The sequence below is a fragment of the Rhododendron vialii genome, chromosome 8a, assembly GCF_030253575.1.
Source record: "Rhododendron vialii isolate Sample 1 chromosome 8a, ASM3025357v1".
NCBI classification, from domain to species: Eukaryota; Viridiplantae; Streptophyta; class Magnoliopsida; order Ericales; family Ericaceae; genus Rhododendron; species Rhododendron vialii.
In genome coordinates, this window is record NC_080564.1 from 1,647,807 (window position 1) to 1,666,783 (window position 18,977).

Below are 18,977 nucleotides of genomic sequence, written 5' to 3' on the forward strand. Positions count from 1 at the left end.
AGATTTTTCAGTGCCGAGCGGGTATATCCCACGTGGTACCCGCTCGGCGCATCCGAGCTGTCTGATACACTTTTGGACAGCTCGGATTGAAACCCTCTCTCTCCTCTCACCCCAACACTCTCTCTCTCCAAATCTGAGCCGTTCAAAAATAAAATAGACAGCTCGGATGCGCGAGCGGGCACCACGTGGTACCTGCTCGGCACTGAAATTTTTTTCCACCTATGGAAGTCAGATTCCATAGAAGAATATCACTGATGATTAAGGCCACCTCAGCGTTAACACTGTGTTACAAAGATCATAAAATAGTAAGACGTAGTTGTGTGCAATAGATAACAAAAAGTGTGTTAACTTAGTGTGAGGGAAAAAGTGACCCAGTGATGTAGTTAAAAGTGTGCTATTGGTGCACTAGATGATACATTCTGTTTTCTGGGGAAAAAAAAGAAACAAAAAGAAACTGGGAGCACACATAAATAATGGGATGAAAGTGATGTCAGACCACTCGAATGTTGTTACAAAATTGATTTATTAGTTTGTGTTCATTGGTCGAGTGAGTTTTTTAAGAACATGGAATCATGTTTTTGTTTACGCTGAAGCAGAACCAGCATCATAAGAGAAACATAATGCAAGTCTGCAAGTGAGGCATTACTAGATGGACAACTTACAAGACTGCTGTGCAGTTGATATCAGTGGAAGTTGGACAACTCCTCAGCATCAACCTCTACTAGTCCATCGCCGGTTCAATCCCCGCATGTGCTGCTTCAACAATGCAAGCATCAGAACCAAAATACAGACACAACTAAGCTAACATAAGGCAAAAAGTGGGAATTTCTCAGTTAAATCCAAGAGTCTACCTTTCAGGAAATGGGAGCATCATAGATGGCATATGTAACCACTAAGCAGTACTTGGGCGTCAAGGAACTTTTCTGTGGTATGCATTTTCAAAATATGCTGATACAGAGCTGATTATTATTGCCTTACAATCAGATCAATGTTACAAAGCAGTACCAAAACAAGACCTTCACTTGTTAATTGGTTCGTATAGCTCATGAATACAGTCGTGGAACATAAAGGTAAGTCCATAGGGTATGCAGATGAGATGTGAAATGCTATGCACCCGGAATGTATACCTCACTCGCCCTAATTAACCAAAGTGGAAATAGCCCAAGTAACTAGACAGGCATAACTCCCAGAAACTGGAATTCTGGTATGGAGTCTAAGCAAAGATAAAGCAAAGCAAAGCTTCAAAAGATCCAAAGTCAAGCTTCATGAAAGCAACACGGACTTGAATCCTGTGGCTGCTATAAGATTATACACTCTCTGACAATTATATACCTATACGGATGCAGTGAAGGACGATGGTTTCCACAATGCAACATAACTTTAGATAAGAGAGAACAAACAGGCATAGAAGAACAGGCACAGAACAAAGTTGTAAGTGAAAGTTTAGCAAAAGTCAGTGAGTATGCAAATACACTAGAACATCAATCACAGAAAACTTAATTGTAATTAACTTATCAGACATAGCTCAACGGAAAAACAGGATTCATGTAGTTGACCCCAATTGATTGGAACACAAGGCTCAGTTTGGTTTGGTTTATTAACATGGAGATTACTGTGTCAAAATATGCCAATGGAAGATCAAATACTTGAATCAGGCACCTCTGATGCTATTGCTACCAAGTTCTAGGTGAAAATCCAAAGCCAAGAGGTTTTACAACAGAACTCATGCAGAAATACATATTGAATTGAACCATTCAACTTGTATGGAATGCTTTGGACAAATGGATTCTTAAATGCAGCCTTGCGTATGGAAAATGCAAGATTAGGAGGATCTAAACAGACCAATCATGATTGTCTAAATTCTGCAACTGCTGGTTACGGCAGTATCAATAAGAATGGACTATTTACTGTCACAGAAACAGAACGTGAGAAGATCAGAATTTAGTAACTCTCATAATTTAATTGGCCATTTTCCTGATTACTTTTAGTTTAACCATTGCCTAAAAAGTCACAAAAATGAGAAACCAAGAAACACGATTCAGAGGATACAAAACTGCACATAAAAGTATAGAAGTAAGCATTTCATGCTATAGCTGTTTCTCCTTCCTTAACGAAACCCAAGGAGAGAGATTAGAGATATTGTAGGTTTCTGTTGCGAAATCACAACTAATCCCTTCAAGAATTCATCCACGTGGTTTACGCAGTAAGCAGCTGAAGATAATCCACCTGGAAATTATACTTGGAAGGGATGCCCAAGATAAATATCAGAACTTTCGCAGCCAAGTTCAGCAGCTTTGCAAGTTGCATGGTTTGAACAATTTGTTACGCAAGGTTTGACAATTCATCCAGCCAAGTCACTTCCGCGCCACTGTTTCATATTACAAATATTGCTCAATGGAAGGTTTGACAATATTTATAAGGCCAACATTTGATTCAAGTATGCAATAGGTATGAGCTCTAAAATTCTCTGCATCAGAATGCAAAAATACGCAAAACAAGTCTAAACTAGAACCAACTAGAACCATAGTGCAACGTTTGTATTACTACTACTTTTTAACAAGAAGGCAACAAGCGGAAGAAAAACATCTCAGTTGTCACCTAACGTTCCATCTACTCCACTATAGTGCTGTACTATCTACCTTGGCATCTGTGCTATACCAACCATCCTACCATGCCTTACCATTCCCATTCCCACATCAAAAACCATCCTGCAGACCCACAAAGACATCATCCAGTCCCTCAAAAAACTGGATTTCCTCCATTCCAGAGTCACCCCAACTTCCCAACTCCACTCCTCCAGCAATTGCGATCCCACAACCCAAATTCCCATCATTCTCACCCGAACCCAAACCCATCTCCACCCCGTCACAGCTCCCAGCAACAGTCCTGTGCATCTTAACTCTAATCCCTTTCCCCATCACCTTCTTCGTATTCCTCGCCACCGTTTTCTTCCTCAGCACCGGCTTCACCACACCGCCGGTAACACCCATTTTACAAGTACTTATCCCACACCCATCAGTCATCCCATCCCCATTCTTCAACCCCTCTCCTTGCAGTTTCTCACCATTACTTTCACCCATGAGTTCACCATCACTGTCATCAGAAATTTCAACAAAACTGTCCATATTTTTAAACCCATTGTTATTACCCTTAGGTACATCAGTTTTCTCCTCCTCCAACTCTTCTTGACCAGCCCCCTTCGGAGTGGGCCCAAAAGGGTTCCAAGATGAAAACCCTTTACCACCCTCCTCAAACCCAACTGGAATAAACCCTCGACACAAATACCCCCCCTTCTCCAAAACCGCTGGCGGCGGCAGAGCCCGAATCGCCACAGCGTGAAAACCCCTCCCACAACTCTCATTATGGCACCTCAAACAGCACTCCTCGTAAACCCTAGGATACTCATACACGTAGTAACAGTACGGACACATGGTCCAAAACGTACCCTCCTGACCCGAACCGGATCCACATTGTCCCTCCATTTTGATTTTGATATCTTCCGGTTCACAAACTCCCAACTCGCTATCGAACTGGGCTTTCTTAACGGGGTCCGACAGGACGGCCCACGCGCTTCGCACGAGCCCGAAGGCTTCACCGGCCAGAGGGACTTTATTCTTGCTAGGGTTTAAGAGGAGACTGAGGGAATCGACGTGGGTTTTGATGAGGTTTGGGTCTTCTGAGTTTTTTCCCAGTCCGAGGATGGAGTACCAGTTTGGGCAGTTGATGACGCGGGATTCGGCGGCGGAGGAGAGGACGTCGGCGACGGAGAGGATCTGGGCGGCGCCGGGGTTGGTTGGGTCGGTGGCTTGGGCTCGGAGTGCGTATTTACGGCAGGCGTCGAAGTTGCGGCTGTTGAGGAAGTGTTGGGATGCTGTCAGTAGGAGGTCCGGCCCGGGACCGATTCCGGGTCGGCCGCCGCCGCCATTGCCACTCATTTCGCACGCAGAGAGAGAGAAGCCTGACTCGAATAGGAGGGGGAGGAATTTGGGGGGAAAGGTTTTGGATTGTGGAGGAAGAAATAAACCTGAGGTTCTGTTGTCCAGCTGGCACACGCAATTTCTTGGTCTGCAATCCATTGTTTTGTTTTGTTGTGTAACTGTGTTGCTTTTCTTCTCGTGGTGGGCTGAAGTCCAAACACCCAAAGGCCCTATCGAGTGTGCATTTGTGGGTCTTTGGGCCTTTGGGGCATCTTTTATTTACAGAATATCGGTAAATGATGGGCAAAAAAATGTTTTAATAATTAATACCCGCCAGACGAGTATTAATTATCAAAACACATCATTGGCTGTCATTTTCTCCAACAATAAATTACTCAGGCGGGTATTAATTATCAAAACACGTCATTGGCTGTCATTTTTCCCAACAATAAACTACTGTGGATCTCTCTACTCTATAAAGTATCAACTGTACTTGTTTTGTTTTGTTAATTAGGCCCTGTTTCGCTAAGGTAATCATTTTTTTGAGTATTTATTTTTTGTTTTACTAGATATATCATTCTTTCATAATACATCACATTTAATTCAAAAAATAAGTACTTGTTTTTCTCAGCGGAACGGTAGTCCTTCTAAAAGAGAAGTTCGTATCTTTTTGGGTCTCTGTGACCCCTACCAAACAGGGTGTTAGTATTACAGGTTGTTTGGTAGGCGGATAAGGTTTTGAAGGTTATGTAAAAATGGTGGATAAGAGGTGAATTAACGGTTTTGTTTGGTTGAAAGTTTAGTTTAATTTAATTTTGGTAGTGGGTGGAGAGAAGAATAGGGTAATGATTGGAGAGAGATAGAAAGATGTGAGAAAGTAATAATTGAAGAAATAGGATAATAATTGAAGAAAGAAGTAGAATAATGATTGAAAAACAAAACTAAAACAAAACAAAACTAATAACTGAACAAAGCCAGCGCTATATTTATCCATGTAAGGTCACTCATCAAGGGCCCTCCTTGGGCCACCCTCTTCCCGGCCATCTGTTGAGCCATTAGGCTCCACCATAACAAAACCATTTTCAACAGATTACGGTTAGTCCAAGTAATTGGTCCATATTTTCAAGAACTCCAGCCCAATCTAAAAATGCATCATCAAGAAAAAGCTCACACTTTTCCTACTTAGACTTGCAAGTAAATAAAAATGGGTCATACTTCTTTTTGAGAATTAAGGGGCAGTTTTTGAACTGACCCTTAAGTTATCCATTTTTTAAATCAAAATTGTAGCATTTTGACAACCGTTCGTGTTAAGAATACGATCAGCAAAGCAGTAGAGTGGGACACCTTTTTGGATAATCCGAAACACAAAAGGAGTGTTCGTACATTTACAACCAAAAAAGAAAGGGGAATTAGTTCAAAATGAGAATTAACTAAGAAATTGTTTGTTTGGTAGTTCAAATGGATGAATAACAATGGGTGGATAAAGAAAATCATATGCGAGCTTACTTAGTTGTCCTTTGTAATAAGAATACAAAAAAAAAAAAAATTGTGAGGTTTTAGGGTCAAATGGGTAAATAAGTTCACCTTGATAAGTAAATAATGGGTGGTAGGGGTATTGGATTTTGCTAAGCTCTCTGCATGCAAGGCCCTAAGCTTATCCATCATATAAGCGGCCTGGGTGCAAGGGGGGAATCAAACACCGCATAAGAGGCCCGAATTAGCTTATACGCCAAAGCTCTTATCCCCCTCCATTCTTCGCTCTCCAAAAGGGTTGTTACAGTCATAAGTTGATATTTGTTTTTTGTGTTTTTTGGTAAGTGTTCTGGTTAATTTTTTGTTTTGCAAAATTCCAGTCTACTCAATATCATCTACTATATCAAAGAATGACAGTTCCATCTCTAGATCAAAGAATGACAGTTCCATCTCTAGTGTCAAATTTGGCACCAACAATGGTTATTGTCATTAATTTCTTTGTTCTCCAATATCACAGGAGTCATTTTATTTCTATCCACTACAACAAATAAACCCTTTCATAGCATGCCAAAAATGCTATAGAATTATATACATAGCGTTCTGAAGAACGCCTTATTAGCCGATGCAATTAAAAGTCCTTTCTTTCAATAGCGTTCATTGTCCGCTATTGTTTACATATTCCATAGCAAGCAAAGCACGCTATGGAATCATATAGACAGCATTCAGAGGAATGCTATATTTGCCCATGCTATTAAAAGGTTCAGACTTTCCACATCATTTTTCGACTACTATTGTTGACATACCTTCCGTAGCAGTCTTACCACACTATATTTGGCTTACTTTCCATAGCGTTTTCGACATGCTGTGTTCGATATATACTTTTAATAGTATTTTTTGCACGCTTTGTTTGAGACCATGACATTTAATAAGCACTAATATAGCATTTGTTACATGCTGCAATCTATGCCGAATACTCTCAATAACATTGAATCATTGATATGATTCCAACTAAGCTCATAGAAAAAGAACTAGATAATCTAATTAATATCCATTCAGTAGCAATATAGTCACAACATTCCATACAAAACCAAAAAGAAAATTGTACTTCATCAACATCAGGTACTATACATGTTAACTTTAAAATGAAGGAAATTTAATTGACTTTAGGCCCACCCTTAAACATATATACCCCAAAAGTGGACTACAAGGCTTGACGGTGAGAAGACAGTAAATGTGTCAAGGAAAAGGCTTGAACAATGCCCGGCCGACACTGGCACATGATCATATCTCCATCTTTAGCGAAAGTCACAAAACACCAATCTTGTCTTTCAACCCAAAGTCAATCTACACGTACAAGATGAAAACGTTTCAATTTGAATGAACAAATTTCAAACCAATCAATTTTATAGACAGAGAAACCGAATATATTCCTTCTCGATGATATGTGGATGTAATCAAATGAATTACCCTCATGTAGAGTCCATAATAACTTTGTCAGCCAAGTAGCAGTAGCTCCAACAGATTCTTCAACATAAACCATGTCACTCACTACTCCACAAAAATACTTCAGCTTTGTTTATAGCATCTACCCAAACTACCATTGCACTAGGACAGATAAGTACATGACCACGGGTATGTGCATCACTAAAAGACCAACGTCCACTTGTTGCATTTAGGGTTATTGTTAACGCTCTTTATCAAGCACCACACACACACACAATATATCGGGGGGAAAAAAAAAACAAGGCAACACACACACACAAAACAATGTAAGTGAAGTAGCAAACTTTTTGGATTAGTGAAGAAAAATAGCATATCACATGGAGGCACACTCGGAACAAGAAACAGCATATCAGGACGAGGCACACTTAGAACCAAAACCATTTAGAGAAAAAAAAAAAAACAACAAAAAAGCAGATAAGTTACTTACACCAAAATGCACTAACCTTGAATTTTTCACTTGTCTTTTCCATCCCAAAATCCTTCCTATCATGCAGTGATTTTATGGATTAAGGTTGTACTAAGTGTGCCTATACAGCAAACAACATCAGAAAGAGAAAAAAGCAGTAGAAACCAGCAGGACATTGCAGCATATACAGCAAACAACAACAGCTACAAAAATAGTCGCAAAAACACCAAACCAATCTGAACATAACATTCTTTAATCTTTGAAGAGAATGAAAGAATTTTCAGGAATAAAGTGGAGTGGGATGAACAAGGTGCACATACTGAGTCTAAAGCACGAATATTACATATAGTATTCACAAACACTGAATACCAATCGCAGAAACCATCACTAAACCATTCTGAAGCATCACATAATGAGTCTAAAGCACCCTTTCAATCAGTAATGAGTAGACAGGGAAGAGGACGAATTCCAAGGAAATAGATAAAGCTTTATATTAATGAAAAAAAAGAGGTTTAAAAAAGTGTATGTCGTATCTTTAGCACCGTCATCCCTAGCAGATCTTGAAAAGCACTGATAAATGACATTGGGTCAGCTTAATGTCTGATGGAAATCTGTCATGATGGAATTGAAAGGTGTGTTCAAATGAGTAGACCTCTATAGGGGAGAGTAAAATTCAAGTTAAGCCTGCCATCCTCTGCAAGCTGTCACTGCACCCTCAAGCACATTCCAATCAAGCCCGCCATCCTCTGCAAGTTGAATCATAAGACGTGAGAAAAAGATTGGAAACAAAAATTTTATAAAAAAAAAAAATATTGTTAGCACCAAAAGTAGTGACTTACGTGCACTTTTCGGCACTTCACTCCAAAATCTTGCAACATACCCAATTCATGAGAGTCCCTAATACCAATAAATTCCTACAACGTATCATATGGAGCACCAACAACTGCCAAAAGCTGATAATTTCATTCAAACAGCCAAAAGACATTAGCCGGATTTCAACAAAATACAATGAAAATCACCAACATAGCCAATCACAGCCTAGACCCGAGCATCAACTACATGATTGGATCCACTTGAATCAACAGACAAAGATTATACCTACTAAAGGGGTTGTCCCCTATCTTCTTCCTTTTCTATTTCAAATTAATCTTAAGATGGCTTTGAGCAAGTCCATATCTTAACTAATGAACATAGTAGTCATAATGACTGTCAGGCTACAAACTAGCCTGATTAATCAGGTATAAAAATGATATGCAGGAAAAGGAGTAAGCAAATACAAGTCCTATTTAACCTACAAGAACAACAAATGCAAGTTACGCGTATACAAGCTAAAATGCCTTTTCGCGCCTTGGTGCGTACATAAATCACACTAATGTACCCTCACACATAGAGCTATATCACTAATTGCACATATTCTCAAAGGTGATGATCAGTTTAATAAGCCATATACGACTTGTGTGGACGAAATGGAATATCAACTCCTACAACATGGTAAGTAAACTCCTATTGCTAAAACAATCAATCTACCAAAACTACAACGCTAAGCCTATCACAAAAGGCAGCAAACAAGATTGTGGATAGTCACAATGTCATTCAAAGAAAAGGTGGGTAGATTATTGTGGAATGCAGCCAGCCCTGCCCTCGTGAAGCTTGAAGTGTCTTTTTAGGCTACAAATGAAAGTGTTTTGTGCTACAAATGGTAGTGTTTTAGGCAGCAAATGGTAGTGTTTTTTGGATCCACATGAATTTGGAAAAGCATAGCATGCAAAGCGTTGGGCAGTACGAACGTTAATCAGAAGACGGAACCATAGAAAACCCACAATAGTCTTCTTGCATTTTCTAGGCAAACAGTTAAGTCCCATTAGATCAAGCATAAGAGTAATGAGGTTATCAATTATCACAAAACTCAACAATATGTACACAAAGAAACAAGTTTTTCATGTATTTTGAAATTCATCATTTATCTTTGGGCACTTCTAGAGGATAGTCAACTTATTTCCCTAAAACCTTAGCAAACACTAACATCATAAATCATAACCAAAAAAATATAAAGATTAAGCCGAAAAAAAAGTTAGCACATTGAATGCATAGCTATTATTTCACTTCTCAGCATCAAGTCCCTTAAAAAAAAGTCTTTATCTTGCACTATAATAAGTCATTACCACGTAATTAAACCTCCACTAATCAACCAAAATCAAGCAACTTAACCAGTCAACAAGCACAAAGATATCTATTTTTGTAGTTTTGGGTTTCCAATTTTCAGCAAACAAATCTATGTTTTTTAACATTTAACGCCTTGCACTTCTCGCCTCAAGCCCATTGATAGCATAAAGAGGAAACCAACTATCCTAAAAACATTGTCAACTCAACAAACCCCAATGTTCTTAGATGCCTAGGAGATCAATATCGTAATGTTCATCAGATAACGGCGTGCACACACATAGATATAGAGGAGGAACCATAACAGAGAGGGGAGAAACAAAAACAAAACCAGATAAACAGAGCTTCTAGCAACCACGTTTCTAAAATAAATAACATGCTTACCGAGGGAGGAACAACTGCAAAAGAGAGGCATCCATAGAGCAAGGAGGAGCTTTGATAGAGTTTCAGGGAATACATTTCAGATCATACCAATGCCACTGTCACTAATTGTAGACCTGAAACGCAATGTGGTACTGGAATTACAACCTTGAAGAGAAACCTAAGCAACAAGCAATATTCCTAACGAAATCAGCCTTTTTCCTATGTCCTGCATAGGCTGTATACGTTCCCCACCTTCCATTTAGGAGGTGTCACAATTTCATGAAGTGCTCAAGTCTTGAAGATGCTATAAAATAGTTGAACCTCACAGACTTAATAATACCAGGTTTTCAAAACGAAAGATAAAGTCTCTGTTAACTCTAGTTGTAAATAAAATGGTAGGTCGAGGGCGGAGTTTACAGAGAGAGAGATTGTGAGGGGATTGAGTGTGGAGGTTTAATTAGCTGCTGCTAGATGCTGCTAATTGAGTTGCTGCTAAAGCTTGATGTGAGATGCCCATGAGCATCTCCTGTCACAAAGTCAATATCATGCTGACTGGATGTGGAGGTGGTGGTGGACCGTTCAACTTACTCATATCAGTTGATGAGCCCTCTCCAGACTGGTTGTCCAAACTTACTGGAGACAAATGAGCACGTACAACACCCATACTCCCAGGAGCCACATCAAGGGGGCCATTGGTTATGAATGATCGAGGGCTGCAAAATAGTAAAGTATAAGGATGGTACAATCCGTAACCCATGCAATTCTATAACCAATTTCAAACACTGATGAGGGGTCAAAAAGACTCATGGTAGAACTTCTTCTTCTTTTTACTTGTCTGTTGGGTCAAAGGAAAATCTAAAATAAACATCAATGAAACTTTAATTGCAGAGAGTAGCACCACGTGGAAGGAAGGACTTCTTTATTTTTTGACTCTTGAGAGGTGGGTAAGGACGAGAACCCAGCACCCTTGTCTGGAACTTGATGACTCCATTTTCCTTTTCAGAAGGATGTTTTTTGCCACCACTACCATCTGAAGAGGGATACAGTGAGAAACAAAACAACTGACATGTGCATGAGACAACTGACAACTATGAGGAACATTGTATAGCTTGTATGTGTTAAGGCCCTTGCAAATTTATCCATAAAAAGATGTGAAAGATAGATTGCTATATAAACTTACAAAGAGATCCCCACAAATAACCGGGATTCAAGGACCATTTCCTAAGGTTGATTGAAATCACACCACGATCCCACGTAGAATCATCAAACAGTAGCACCGCCATCGCCCAAACTACCAGACTGGTTCGGACATTTGAAAGCTAACACACAAAATAAGTAAGACCCGTTTGGCATTGCCAGAACATTGGGCCCTTCAATATGCCAATCTTTCCTATAGCTTCTTTAAATATATCTGGAAAAATCTTTTTGTGCGAGTTTAAATCATGTAACTTTACTTCAATGGTCCACCAAACAGTAAATTTAGTCTTGCAACCTTAATTCTAACCATTGAGAGTTTACAAGTTTCTGGTAGAAAGGTAGAATCCACAAGATCAGTCAACCCCAAACACATCTTAACCCCCATTTTAGTCTAAGCACCGCTATCTTCCAGGTTGCCCAACCCCAAAATCTTCACACGATGATATTTACCTGAACTTCCTCATATATACTGTAGGACCTAGCAAGTTCTAAGTAAAAGGTACAGTGGGTAGGCAAGAAACAAAAGAAATTTACTATGTCCACATATATGCAGAGCAAAAGAGGGGAGCAGGAGAGTTGTCTTACCGTAGTATTTACTAATCCCCATAGATATACAGAGTGTTCTCTATTTATTAAGATAACCAAGGTGGCAACACATTGCCCTAACTTTGGAGATTTTTCTTGAAACAAACAAGTCCGAGGTGTCCATCAAAAATTGAATTTAGAAGCACAAAGGAGAGAGATCGACTTGATTTCAGTTTACAGGGTTTAAGTGAACACTGACTAATACTTTCTGAGCATAACTGGGGTTCAATGAGCAAGTAGCAACAACAACAAGAAGAAAATGTAACATTAAGGTAGTGCATTACTGTTCGATATGTAACGAGGTGAATAGTTCCCCCGTCCACCCCTACTCCCTTGCCCCTGCATACCAGGTTTCCACCTCAATTCTGCAGACTCTTTTTTGCTCAAATTTTGTAGGAGTGCAAACACAAAGAAGCCAAAATTATTACAAAGTTCCAAAGGTGGGTTAAAAGGACATAAAGGTCATATTCACCAATGACCACATACAAGAAAAAGAGTCATAACACACAAAAATTAAGGTTTCAATTCTCTCTGTCGCATGCTAACTTAGTCACTTGCTTGCTGGGAAAAATCCGTTTAATAGCTATTGTTATCCTGCAGCTTTAACCTATTTATTTAGCATCGTAATAGTCCCAACTAGCGACGTGTGATGCAATAAATTCTAAGGTTTTGGAAACATAGCATGTATCTATGAAGAATTTTTTGGACAAGATAATCTCTGTCCGAAGCCAATTTTCCATGTTGATAGACAACACTCATTTCTCTGTTCGCAAACAGCACACTGAAGGAAAACTTTCACACTCGTCAATGTAAATTCCACCATTAAAAGATCCATTGCAAACCCACAATAGTATCTTTACCTCTTTTCTCCTGTCCTGTTTCCTTTTGACTTCATGAAATGTACCTGTAAAACCATAATACACACTTGTTATTTTGCTTCATAAGGGAGATCAAAACAAAAGATAGTAAGAGTAAATAATAACAAAAGAAGACTATTAATTACAAGGTATAATACAGAGTTCAATAAAATATCCATTCATTAGTTTAAGTGCCCAACTTCAAACTGAAACCAAAGCGCACAAGTAACAAGTTACAGTAAAATGGACTTCTTAAATCAGATATTGTCCAAATATAGCTTTAACTCATCTCCAACTACGGAATAAAGGAGCAGAAAAATGATGAAGTAGAGAGATTAGCAAGGAAACAGAGGTTAATCAATCAAATATTAGGAAAACTGGATAAAAGGAACAGACCTGCTACTCAAGATTATTTAGAGCACATAGACCCAAAACCCCCCCTAATTTCTAATAAACAATGCAAAATCACAAACCCCCAAAATCCAACCCGAAAATTGCTTAACCATACATATGCCTGCTAAATATTTGAGATAATCCTTGTCGAAGTGGTTGGGTTTGTGCATGTTCGAAACCTTCTCACTCCACAACTAGGGTTTGTGGTTGGGTTTGCTTAATTGTACATGATTGTACACTCTAATTGCGAAGTGGCTGAGTTTTCTGCTGTTTGATGGCAGATCGATGTTGAAAGGGAGAGAGAGAGAGGAATAAACCCATTTAGATCAGATTTTTTGACAAATAGAGGAGAAAGACCAAACCTTTGGGTGGAACACAGTGGGTGGAACACAGAACGAAAACGGCGATGTCCCTTCTACGGTGTAGATTTTCCGGCGACGACAGCATGGAATTTCAACGCTTGTCCATCTGCTCATATAGATAGACCGATCGGTTGTCCATCTTCTGCTACGACATGCGTGTGTTGCTGTTGAAATTACAGAAGCTAAGTTCAGAGAGAGAGAGAGAGAGAGCGAGAGAGTTTAGGACTTGAACGAGGAAGAGAGAGAGAAGGGATTTCCCATGATTTTGGCTCTAAATATTTGGGAGAATGGCGCCTTTTCCTCTGGGAACGCTGTAATCAAGTTAAATGAAACGCTATGAAACTTCTTTTCCTCCGCTACAGTACAGTGAACGCTATGGTAACCTAATATACAACTCTATTATAGCATTTTGAAAAAAACGCTATAAGATTATGCAATTAAAAGTCATATGTGTTGTAGTGATCCGTAGATGAGTTTCATTTAATAATTTTGTTATGTCAAAACGACATTAAATCACTGCAACAATGTACTATTAATTTTTTTAACTTTGATATTATGTTAAGGGAGTGATTTTGCCACTTTTCTTTTTGTTAATGTCACTCCCCTTTACGTCTATATAAGATGATTTGTTTTGTGAAAGAATGAGAGTGACATTAACAAAAATGAGAGTGACAAAATCAATTCCCTTATGTTATTTCAAAAATAAATTGTGTAAAATTTAGTCACCAACAAGTGAAGTTGCTCTAATAGTTGAAGATGAAAGGAAGATGCATTCTTTTTACTACTCCAATTTTCATTCTCCTTTGATCTGTCAGGATTTACCCATGGAGTATTTACAAGTCGGTCCATGCATCAAGAGTCGGGACTGTTTTTTCGTCACTGTGATGCATTTGTAACTGACAAAGAAAAGAGTACAATTCCTTGTGAAAGGTCTACACATAAAGCGAATTTAATGATGTACTAGTACAGTAGTACGTACGCACAGTACCATAGTGTGGGGTTTCCAAAATATCTAGTGGTGTTCCGAAATATTTAGTTCACCTCCTAATCTGCACCACGAAGCACAAATTAAAGATCAGATCGGAGGAGCTTCGGTATGACCCTCCAGCATGAGGATGAGAAAGTGCAAAGAGGAAAGCAAAGGATTAGGGTTTGAGTGGGGAAGATAGCATGTAGTATCTCTTTAGAGCTTCATCCTTGGGTATTCATAGGAATCCCTTTGCTTGCTTTCCGACAATGTGCCCTGCACGCGTCGATTGACATCACATATGATGTCACAGATAGGATTTGACAGCCGTTTTGAACGTGAGTTGGCACCCCATGTGCGTTCATCATTATTCTTTGGCGTGACCGTTACAGGTGATGTCGCACACGTCACCTTGGGGTAAGGCAGTTACTTGCACGCGGATGGTATGGCCGAGTCCAATACCACGGACTCGGGTGATTCTGGAGAACCTGGGTCACTGGTATCCTACGCCTAAGAGTTCAGCGACTTAGTCAAGCTCCTCAGCGGGCATGAGGAAATCATCTCCGATCGTCGGCATATAACCATCCCAGCCTTGCCCTGAGCTGAGCTGAGCCTAAAAGCCCCATCCGTGGCTTGACCGGTCTCGGTGGTCCGAACCGTAACGTTTGGCTCATTACAAATAGTACTATGGACAAAACAATGATAAATTTAAATTAATTCTAGGATAATAATTTTTGCACTTTCTTTTTTGTATTTTAGTAAAAAAAAATTACACATAAAATTCACTAAGAGACATAAAATGGAGTGCATTCACTAAAAAAATGAGCATGAAAATCACTTTCCTTAACTTTATTGTAATTAACTGTAGTATACATTTTGTTCAGTTCGTCCAACTGTGTACATGTTTAATTTTTCCTAAGCTGTACTTGAAACTTGTGGTGGAATTAAAGGAAAAGTAAAAGAAAAGGTCGGAGAGCTATATCTAATAACTTTAAAAAAATAAAAAATAAACAGAGCAGAAAAAATTAAAAAATTGTGAAGCTACAGAAATTTGATTAAGCATGACTATTAATTCTAACCCATTTTAAACTTATCCAACATTTACAAATCTTTCTCTCTCTTTTTTATTGTCAAACATTTACATATCTCTTTTCTTATTGTCAAACATTTACGTAGTTAGATTAAGCAACAAGTTGTGTGGAATTAGGTGATCAATGGTGAGATTTTTGTTTTCTTGATCCACAACGAAAACACGTCCTAGTTTAACAGCTTGCTAAGAAAATGGATTTTGTATTGGTATTGGTATTTTTGTCTGTTTTTGTGAAATTGTATTTGATGTGAGAATATTTGTATCTTGCAAAATTATTATTTTAAACGACCAAAGATCCATGAAAATGCCGTTTAAGTCTCGATTTGCTGCACCAAAATACGAAACAAAAGTATGACGGGCAAGAATGTAAATATATAATGGGCTCCACCGTTAGATGGTAGGATTAAGCTCTAAGAAATTAGTCGAGGTGTATGTAACTGATTCAAACACCTTAAAATATAAAAAGAAAATAAATACAATAAGGCTCCGTTTGTTTTGATGTAAATATTTTTTCAAAAAACAAACTTCAAACATTTATTTTTCGATGTTTGGTTGGTACTTGAAAATATTTTTAAAAATCAAAAAAATAGTGTAGAGAGAGAGAGGGGATTGAACGTGGGTCAAGACTGACAATCAAAGAAATTGAGCAGTGAGAATTGCAGTAGAAAACAACAGATTCATTTCGGAAAATAACTTACAAAAAATTTAAGAGTAAGTCATCCAATTGATGAAAAATGTTTTACATATAAAATATTTTTCTCATTCTTAACACAACCAAACACCAAAAAATAGGTAAAACATTTTACAGGAAAATATTTTACATCCAAACAAACGGAGCCTAAGAGTTGGTTTGTTTTTCTTGCTTGTATAATCAAACAATCTACCACAAAAATACGTTAATGATAAGAGTACCGACGACAAGTGTAGTAGAGTGCAGTTAACATCCCTTACATACTCTCATTCACATGGGCAAGATTTGATCCCTGTAAGCCCCCTCCCCCTCCCCCTCCCCCTCCCCCAAGTCCCTTAGAATAGTCTAGACTAGGATTACTGAATGGCAAAAAAAATAAAGATAAGAGTACCGACGATCTTGAAACCCGAATGAAAAATTAGAAGATTGGATCGAACACCTACATATATTGAATTAAGCTGATTTTTTTTATAGCCACATTCTTCTTCTTTTTTAAATTATTGAACGATTCGAATTCGTGCAGGATCCATAGTGGGCCCTATGGAGCCATCGGTAACCCATTGGTATATAAATGGTCGGTACCTCTAGCAATCCTCCACAGAACAGAAAGTCTGTCCACACAGACATTTCATGCACAAATTGTGCACAGATTTTTTTATGGGGTCTACCACGGATCTCACTCAAATGATTCAAGTCGTTTATTAAATATAAAATACTTTTCCAAAGGTCTGGGTGAAAAATCAGCTCAATTTGATAGTTATAGGTACTCAATTCAATCTTTAATAACTTTTTATTAATCTAAAATTTCAATGAAAAATTAGATAATTGGATCGAGAACTTATAAATATTGAATTGAGCTAATTTTTCACAAAAATCCTTGAAAAAATGTTCTACATTTAATGAACGGCTCTCATCGTTTGTCTGAAATCCGTGATAAGCCTCACAAAAAAATCTATACATAATATGTTCACTTTTATCCGTGTGGGTAGCAGCTTTCTCCACAAAATACTATACTGTAATAGGTACTGTAATTAGTACTACAAGCTAAACTTGGCCGAGATAGGAGTACATAATCAGCAGGTAATGATGATAGGTCCTTCTTATTCAATCAATAGGTTTCTGCTCCCTAACTACCAGTACGTCCACTAGGGTTTTTGTTTTATTTGAAAGCCTTCCTTTAGGGGGAAAGGCCTTGTCCAGTTTCCTACCTTTTATAACTGTTAAGTCCCGTCAAAGATAAATTTGTTCATATGAGATGAAAATCGATAATCGATTAACATGATTTTTTTATATGATAGTAGATCTTGACTGACTCTACGATATAAAATGATTGCAGATCCGGAACAGAACCTACAAAATCAAAACTGAACAGGACTCGACAGTAAGAAACTGGAAAGGACCCTTTACCACCCACTAGGTGTTAATCAATCATAGTGTTCCTGTCATTGACGCATCAAGCGAGATCCCGGGAACTGGTAAAAAAGCTGGTCACGCCATTCCCACGAAACTAAAACCAGCTAGAGGTTCTTGACCAATGGTTCCCTAGATATGAGACCCCATATGAATTTTGATTAATTAGGCCCATTTGGGGCCATTTGGGGCAAGAAAAGGTTTAACTGTCACCTTGACGACTTCGCCTTCCGGCCTTTCCTCACAACTTCTGGTCTTTCTCGCTTCTCCGATCACAACTCACTCTCAGTCGACAGTCGATTTTCCATCATTGTCATAACCAGAGTCACTTTGGTTAGATTTTCTCTATTGTCTAAACAGATTAGACAAATAAAACAGGCCAAAATCTTTATACGCCAACTAAAAGTCGATTTTCTTTTTCGCACACAAGAATGCCGAGTGTGATCCAACGCAGGACCACTTCGGCTATTTGTAGAGACTCGAGAGAGAACAAAGGGAAAAAAAAATGTTAGATTTGCACTAGAGCAAATTCTAATGTGTATATTGTAGATAAAATTGGACGTTCGAAATTGACCTTCCCATTTGCGGCAATTTAATTTGGAGTTAATTTGTTGATGATGTCTGAATGATTTGTTAAATCATGTCACTGATGTGGTGCTAGAGTACCGCTTTGGAATTTTTTTTGGTTTGTGTCACTTGCTTATTTATTTGTTATCTAGATTCATTTATATGAAACACTATATAAATGAATTCGTTAAATAAATTCATTTAACAAATGAATTTAAATAAATTTATTATCTAGATTCATTTTTGGCTGTTAAATAAATTCGTTATATTATCGGTGTTTCTTTATTTGTAAGCAATTGAATCTTTTCAGCCCGTATAATCAAAACCTATTTGTTTATTGGTTTTCTCGAAGAAGAAGTGGTTTTCATGTTTCCAAAACGTTTTTTTTTTTTTTTTTTTTAATGTTTTGAATAAAAATGTATTTTGTTTATTTAGTACTAGCTAGTATTTGGTTGATCTGTCCACTTCGAGTATCGACAATAAAATGTAGGATTAATAGTTTTGCGGCGATCTTAACGACAATGCAGTGTCCCATCCAAATCGGCATGGCTTTATCTGCACAAAAGCATGGGTTGCAAAAGGCAGAAACTGCAATCAATAATCTATTAAATTAAAGAAAATTATATTGACACTCCAAAAATTGATGCAGGTATTTCAAAATCAGTGTAATTTTAAAGCCACTTTCTTTTATTTTTTGGAATGCCTACATTAATTTTTGGAGTTTCAATATCATTTCTCTAAATTAACTCTCTCTCTCTCTCTCTCTCTCTCTCTCTCTCTCTCTCTCTCTCTCTCTCTCTCTCCTTCTTCTTCTTCTTCTTCTTGTTCTTTTTTTTGTTTTATAATCAAATTTAGGGGTGTACATAATCCAGATTGGTCCAGTTCTCTATAAAATCAGTAATCGGACCATTTCAAATGGTTCTAAAAAATTGGGTACCATAATCTAACCAATATATACTTGGAACCTAACCAGAACTAAACATCAAGACCGGTCCGGTTTCGATTTTATCCAATAAGCATCCAAACCTCAAGACAG

The 18,977-nt window shown here is 38.1% G+C and overlaps 1 protein-coding gene and 1 long non-coding RNA gene across 3 annotated transcripts; both read right to left on the reverse strand.

Annotated features, from left to right (window-relative positions):
* Positions 1–2,451: 2,451 nt before the first annotated feature.
* On the reverse strand, positions 2,452–4,088 carry LOC131298266 (uncharacterized). Its single transcript, XM_058323632.1, has one exon. It carries the CDS (start codon positions 4,074–4,076, stop codon positions 2,697–2,699), a length of 1,380 nt encoding a protein of 459 aa, XP_058179615.1. The 5' UTR covers positions 4,077–4,088; the 3' UTR covers positions 2,452–2,696.
* Positions 4,089–6,407: 2,319 nt separating this feature from the next.
* On the reverse strand, positions 6,408–9,234 carry LOC131298267 (uncharacterized). 2 transcript variants are annotated; one of them, XR_009190479.1, is made up of 5 exons: positions 8,139–9,234; positions 7,952–8,045; positions 7,337–7,420; positions 6,858–7,082; positions 6,408–6,734 (listed from the first exon to the last, which is right to left on the reverse strand). It is a non-coding gene; the product is annotated as an uncharacterized LOC131298267 (long non-coding RNA). The 2 variants fall into 2 exon arrangements; XR_009190478.1 differs by lacking the exon at positions 6,858–7,082 and having other exon boundaries at positions 8,139–9,224.
* Between the last annotated feature and the right edge of the window lie 9,743 nt (positions 9,235–18,977).